General features: G+C 40.9%; 1 protein-coding gene across 1 annotated transcript; it reads right to left on the reverse strand.

The window, feature by feature from the left end:
• Nucleotides 1–1283: 1283 nt before the first annotated feature.
• Nucleotides 1284–6209, reverse strand: Dspp (dentin sialophosphoprotein). The gene is made up of 4 exons (XM_013029815.1): nt 6159–6209; nt 4912–4998; nt 3814–4764; nt 1284–3248 (listed from the first exon to the last, which is right to left on the reverse strand). The coding sequence occupies exons 1-4, from the start codon at nt 6207–6209 to the stop codon at nt 1284–1286; spliced, it is 3054 nt and encodes a 1017-aa protein (XP_012885269.1).
• Nucleotides 6210–7771: the final 1562 nt, after the last annotated feature.

Here is a 7771-nt window from a genome sequence, read left to right on the forward strand (position 1 = left end):
AGAATTACAGCATATCACTAGTAAATCTTGAAAATTATTACCAAGGCAGTTTCCCTCAATTTCTCTGGGACAACCCTAATTTGTTTTTCCTGTCTGGATCTCGTGATCATTCTCACAGTGCCCTTAGTGTGGATTATAAATGGTAAATCTATTCTATCACAGGGAATCCATTCTTATAAAATGTTAAGATCCTAATTCCCCAGAGTTTGGGCTTCATCTCAAGTTTGAAAAGACTCAGAATGGATAATCTATTCTCAGCTCTTAACTGTATATATTACTTTCACGTAAGAAAGGTAAAATTTCCAAAACACTACCCACCACAACTCTGGCTTTATTAAAGAGATTAATCATGAAAGTAAAGTGTCTGGGTCTGGTATGAAAGTTGAGGCATGCTAAAGTTTAAAAGGAAAATGGGAACCACATCTCAGGTGTTGAGAATGCTATGAAAACTAGCTGTTCTCTATGTAGACTTCAAAAGTTGACTCTACCTTGCAGAATTAATTGGTCATGTATTTGCTTAACTACATATTTAGAGAGTGGCTCCTGGAAGCAAAACATTGTTCTAAGTACTGCATGATGTTTTATTCAATAGCTGTAGGGACTTGGTATTTAATTTCAGTGGTTTTCAGAAATGTAATTTCACGCATCCTATTTTGCCTGGGCCATCTTCTGAGCACCTTTTTGAGCAGTATTCTTCAGAACTTCCAAAATTTTAACTTGAAATTAATCTATTTGTCTCTTAAAAAACACTATTCCCTTGCCTTGATTAGCTGCATTGATGCTGTAGGAGGATTTTGTGTTACAAATGTATTTCTTCCCTAGAACAAGCAGCTACATCAGTGGCCAAACTGAGTTTTAGAGAACTGAAGTCAGCACCATGGTGGGAAACACAGAACTAGCAGAAGCTTAAGGCAGATTTTGCTTCCTTTTTGCTCTAAAGCACCTTAGTGTTTAAATAGTTTATCATGTAGTACGTGACTTGTTGAGGTTTCTGTGTGAAGTATTAAAGAGTGTTTTAATTGTTCTGATGTTTAGATTTACACTTTGAACAAAATATTTTCAGAAGATGAAGATCACTTAGTATTGTATCTACCAAAGGTCATGCACTGCGGTATTGGGGGCTTTGAAACTTGGCTCTGGATCCAACATTCGATGTGATTCCCCTCATTTTGTCGCTGAATGTTTATGGAACTCTTCTGCTTGTTTCTTTCCTTTAGTTTGCTGGGAATCTTCTTTCCTAACAATTATTAAATTTTCACACAAAGAATCCATGGGTTTTTGTTCTAGTCATCGCTCGTTGAGTGGTTACTGTCACTGCCCTCACTGGCACTGGCGCTGTCACTCCCATTGCTGTGGCCATTTCCAGACTTGCTCTGGTCATCGTCCTCATCACTGCTGTCAGAGGTGCTAGCCCCATGGTCACTGCTGTCACTGCCATCGTCATTGCTGTCATCACTGCTGTCACTACTGTCATCGCTGTCACTGCTGTCACTGCTGTCATCGCTGTCACTGCTGTCACTGCTGTCATCACTGCTATCACTGTTGCTGCTATCGCTGCTGTCACTGCTGTCACTGCTGTCATCGCTGTCACTGCTGTCACTACTGTCATCGCTGTCACTGCTGTCATTACTGTCATCGCTGTCACTGCTGTCACTGCTGTCATCACTGCTATCACTGTTGCTGCTATCACTGCTGTCACTACTGTCATCGCTGCTATCACTGCTGTCATCACTGTCACTGCTGTCATCGCTGCTATCACTGTTGTCATCACTGTCACTGCTGTCACTGCTGTCACTACTGTCACTGCTATCACTACTTTCACTATCACTGCTGTCACTGCTGTTGCTGCTGTCACTGCTGTCACTACTGTTGCTGCTGTCACTGCTGTCACTACTGTCACTGCTGTCACTACTGTCACTACTGTCACTGCTATCGCTACTGTCACTGCTGTCTGATTTGCTTTCACTGCTGTCACTACTGTCACTGCTATCGCTGCTGTCACTACTGTCACTACTGTCACTGCTATCGCTGCTGTCACTGCTGTCTGATTTGCTTTCACTGCTGTCACTACTGTCACTGCTATCGCTGCTGTCACTGCTGTCACTACTTTCACTACTCTCTGATTTGCTGTCGCTGCTGTCACTACTGTCACTACTGTCACTGCTGTCTGATTTGCTGTCACTGCTGTTGCTGCTGTCACTACTGTCTGATTTACTGTCACTGCTGTTGCTGCTGTCACTACTGTCTGATTTGCTGTCACTGCTATCGCTGCTGTCATTACTGTCGCTGCTGTCACTACTGTCTTTGCTGTCACTGCTGTCGCTACTGTCGCTGCTGTCACTACTGTCACTGCTGTCGCTGCTGTCACTGCTGTCTGATTTGCTGTCACTGCTGTCACTGCTGTTGCTGCTGTCGCTGCTGTCACTACTGTCTTTGCTGTCACTGCTGTCGCTACTGTCGCTGCTGTCACTACTGTCACTACTGTCACTGCTGTCACTGCTGTCACTGCTGTTGCTGCTGTCGCTGCTGTCACTGCTGTCGCTGCTGTCACTGCTGTCGCTACTGTCGCTGCTGTCGCTGCTGTCACTGCTGTCGCTACTGTCACTGCTGTCGCTGCTGTCACTGCTGTCACTGCTGTTGCTGCTGTCACTACTGTCACTGCTGTCACTGCTGTCGCTGCTGTCACTGCTGTCGCTGCTGTCATTGCTGTCACTGCTGTCATCCTTGTCACCACTTTCTGATTTGCCTTGGCTGCTTTCTGACTCATCTTCATCACTCTCGCTGTCACCATCACCATTACTGTCACTATCATTAGCGTCTGATGTGCTATCGCTGTCATCATCTCCTCCATTTGAGTCACTGTCATTGCCATTATCTTCAGATTCATCTGAGTGGTAGGTAGCATCTCCTTGACTACTGCTGTCATTGTCACCTTCTGAAGTGGCATCATCACTTCCCTTCGATCCATCACTGCTGTCAGGGCCATCGCCTTGCATGGATTCATCATCAAAATCATAGCTATCATATCTGTCACTGTTGCTGCTGCTATCTGTCTTGCTAAGTCCAGCCTTGTTCCCAGGTTCTGACTTCTTGCCAGGCCTTTCTGAATTGTCAGCTTGTCCCTGTGGTTTGTTGTTTTCCCTTCCTATGATTCCACCATTCTGTCTTTTACTCTGTTCATGTATTTCCCCAGCTGTTTTGGTAATATTAGTTCTGTCCTCATTGTTGGGAGAGTCCATTTTCATTCCCTAAGGAAAATGAAGAAAGGAATGACCAATTAGTGAACATTTACTGCAAAATTGCATTTGTCTAAGGAGGACAATTTCATGGTGCGTGGCCATGGTAACAGGAATCTAGCTTTCAATACTTTATAAACACTGATTTGTGAAAATATGGTCAAGACCTAAAAGTATTTAGTTGTTTGAGTTCTTGATCAACTTATCCACATTTCTACCCAGTAGAAAGTTTTGTAAACAATTACATGATGTTGAAAATGATTGTGTACAATTTTATGCAATTTTAATTGTGTAGAATTAAAATATGATATGAAATGTTGTAAAAAGCAGTTCCATGATAGAACCATTATTTAGCTCAAGATGTTTCTAGCATTGAGAGCAATTATTCAGAAATGACTAGTATTTTTTAAGTTGTTCCATATCAAAATCCAATAAGGATTCTAGCTTTCTCATTAGATATTCATTCAAGATAGGTGAAAAAACCTGGATGTTTATCATGGCTTATTTCTATGATCCCATTGCAAAGGGGAGAAAAAAATTTAAACTGCCATTTAAAGAAATTGGGTTTAAAACCAACCTTATCTTGACTCTTTCCAATAGTACTTGGGCCTGACTGTTGAATGATTCCATTTCCCACACTTTTACTTTCTCTGTGACTTGATTCTTGAGGGTTCTCTGTTTGGCTACCATTGCCTTCTAGAATACCACCAGACTCTTCTTCGCTGTTAGAGCTATCATCTGTACCAGTGTTATTGTTGAGATCTTCCTTCTCTTCAGAGTCACAGTCTTCAACTGAATTTTGACCTGTGCTTTTCTCTTCTTTTTTTCCCTGAGCCTGTCCTTCCTGGCCCTTGCTGTGATCACTGCTCTCTTCCTTAGTATTTGCTTCCCCACCTTCATTGTCACCAGAGCCCTTGTCTTCATTCTCATCTGCTCCATTTCCACTAGGATTCCCATCAGAATTATCCAGGCCAGCATCTTCCCCATTGTCTGGTATTACCTCAGCCTTCCCATTGCCATTCCTCTCTCCTTCTGTGTGAGATGTTGTTGAATTTTGATCACCCTCAATCCTGTCTATTTTATCTTCATGGTTTGTACTATTATTGCTATCAGCTACTTGTGGTCTATTTTCTTGGACAACAGTGGCATTCTGGCTTGCATCTGTTCCATCCCTATCTTTTAGAATATGGTCAGTATTTTCATCAATTCTGCTCTCATTTACTGTTCTAACACTGCTGGAGATGCTCACTTGTCCCCTGATAGCATTTGCTGTGGTATCTCCTTTTCCATGTACCTCATCATGACCATATGTTTCTGGAGTTCTTGTGCCTCCATTTTCATCTTCAAGATTTCCCTCTTCACTTGCTAAAATGAAATGTGTAGAAGGATTTTTTTCTCTTCCTTCTGCCCACTCAGAGCCATTCCCCTGTCCTTTGTCACCATCTTTGATATGCTGTTGCCTTTCTATTTCACTTTCGTACAGAGTACCACCACTTTCTTTAGTGATGTCATTGACAATTAACTCATTCTGAAAAAGAGAAACAATTGAAAATAAATTGTGAATATCATCTCAAAGTAAAGCAAATTGAAAAGATGAGTGGAAATTTGGAGAAAGTGGGATGTAAAATCAGCTTGGAAACAGAAAATTGGTGGAAACACATTTTACGTCTCAAACCTGTACTGGTAATTTTGATTTTGCTTGAAGAGGTAAATTCAAAGATTTTTCAACAGCATGTCTCTCCAGTGGTTTAATTTGAGGAACCTACCAATATAAAAACAGTGGATATTATATACATCCTTATTTTTATGTGTATTGATGCATTTGTGCAATGTGTGTACCCACATTTTTCTTTCCATAAAGAAGAAAAGATAGAACACAAAGGTTAAAGGATGACCTAGTCAAGTAGAAAGAGAAACAGCTTGTTATAGGCCTCATGGCACATGTATGTTTTTTATTTTGTTATCACCAATGTTACTGATTGACCAGACCATTTATCTCAGCTATAGATAATATCCCTTATAAAGACAAGGAGATAGACCTTTGGTGTTCTGTTCCAGCTAGCCTCTTGAATTAGTAAGGGCCCACTTCAAGTATAATCCTGGCTAAAAAAAACCTAAAACAATTGCAGATGTGACAAGAATAATTCAGAAGCAAGCTGAAGTAATACATCAGCTGTAGGAACTGCAAGAAAATGCCTGGAATGTGTAGGAAAATTCTAAACTACAGAAATACCAAAATGTTTGGAATTATGAAAACACATGGAAAATACTGAACACAGAAGGTAGCTAATAAACTGACAAATAGGTTATAATTCTCTGAATATTTATCTGTGTTTGCTTGTGTATTCCAAATCTTCCAGAATGACCATATAAATGGCCATGCTTTTCATTGAAGCATTGGTTTCTTCATATGTTGAAAACCTCATCTTTCTGATTATTCTTCCTTTAAAATCGATATTAAACAACATTGCTATTAAAATGAAATCTACATGGCATGAAGGAATGATGGACAATATCTCCATGACTTCCTGGCATTGAATGTACATTACTTTGGATATTTTTATCATGACCGACACTTTATCTTAGCCTTATATTGCTGAAGTGGAGTTGAAGTCTTGAAGACTTTCCTGTCCAGCCTGGCTTGAACCTCAGTTCTCTACATCTCAGCTTCCTGAGTAGCTATGATTACAGTCAGAGGCCCCCAGGCATTTGAGTACATTTTTTAAAATAATCCTCTGAGAAGGCATACATTTCAACTAACAGAATGAACACATGAATTGAAATGCACATTTGTTTTTGTTGAGATAAAAAAAACATATTGTGAAATCATTTATGGAGATCAAAATGTTTGGAGTCATCAGCATGCATATTTTGATGTGAAGACAACTAAGGACAAAGTTTTGCTAAGGAAGACATACTTACTGGAATAGCCCATGCAGCAGCCCAAATGCAAATGTATATAATTATCTTCATTTTCCTTAAGAACATAGATCGATGGCTGTTTAAAAATAAGAACAGCACAAAATTGCTTATAAAGAAAAGAATGATAACTATAGTAATACATTATTTTGGTTTGCCCTTTTCTAGAGCAAGGAATATATTTTTAACATGAGGAGATTTACAGTGTTCCACAACAAACCTGGCAGGGTTATGAAGGTTTATGGAGCTTTACCAGGATGAGAATTGAAGTAGCTTCCTTCTATTTCTGCTTGTGCCAATGTGGTATCAAGAGCATAGCTGCAACTGTCCTGCTGCTCTTTTTTGTCGGTTGTAGGGCTTGAACTCTGGGCCTGGGTGCTATCCCTCAGCTCTTTAGCTCAAGGCTAGCAGTTCTACCACGTGAGTCACAGAGCCACTTTCGGCTTTTTCTGCTTATGTGGGTGCTGAGGAATCGAACCCAGGGCCTCATGCATATAAGGCAAGCACTCTACCACTGAGCCACCTTCCCAGCCCATGTCTTGTTGCTTTGATAATCATATCCCTCTTTTCTGAATAGCTTTAATCATGTTAAGTAATTCTGCTAAGAGAGTACTTAAAAGATGAAGCACTTGTAATCCTCCCCTCTAATCTATGGAATTTGACTGTAAGAGGAAGAATAACTGAACTGAGAAACCCTAGTCTAGTGGAAAGAATAAACATTGGTATCAGAGACCTGGGTTCAAATCCCACCAGTGCCACTGACTGTGTGAACTTTGAGAGTCTTACATAGCTTTATAAGCCTCTTGTTTTTTCCCCCATCTTGGATAATAAAAATAATGTACCTCAGGGATCTCCCAGGGTGTAACAGAAGAATTATCTCTGAGAAACTTTCACTGAGTCCATCCCAAAGGGCACTTGGGCTGTCATGGGGATGCATTCCAGTAACCAGCTATCATGAAGAGGATCTGATGGGAGCTTTGAGGTGTCTCTCCTCATTTTTTTTTGGTTGGTCGTGGGGCCTGAACTCTGGGTCTGGGCTGTCCCTCAACTCTTCAGCTCAAGGCTAGCACTCTACTACCTGAGTGTCAACCCCACTTCCGACTTTTTCTGCTTATGTGGTGCTGAGGAATCGAACCCAGGGCCTCATGCATGCAAGGCAAGCGCTCTACCACTGAGCCACCTTCCCAGCCCCTCTCCTTCTCATGCACTGCTGTGCAGTCCCTGCAACTTACCTCACTGAGGACACATTGTGCTCTTCTGACACCGCTTGGTTCCTCTACCTTACTACAAACTCCAGAGGCCCAAGAAAGTGTTTTGGTTATCATCATCTCCAATGCAAAGCACAGAAAACCAACTCTTGGGAATGTTGTGGATGAATGACTATGATTAGCATAAGCAATGCTCAACCCTCTTCCTGGAGCTTGGCACTCTCTTGATAAATGAGAACAATTATTTCACGGCACTTCTGACAATGTGGTCTTTCACCTCATTACCATGCAGAATCAGAAAGACTCTAATATGTATTTTGATACATTTGAAAAAGGTATTGTATAATCTAAGTGACTCAAATATACCAGTTTCTATTTACTAACTCATGGTTTTCTTTATGTTATAAG

The sequence above is a fragment of the Dipodomys ordii genome, unplaced genomic scaffold, assembly GCF_000151885.1.
Source record: "Dipodomys ordii isolate 6190 unplaced genomic scaffold, Dord_2.0 Scaffold123, whole genome shotgun sequence".
Taxonomy (NCBI): domain Eukaryota; kingdom Metazoa; phylum Chordata; class Mammalia; order Rodentia; family Heteromyidae; genus Dipodomys; species Dipodomys ordii.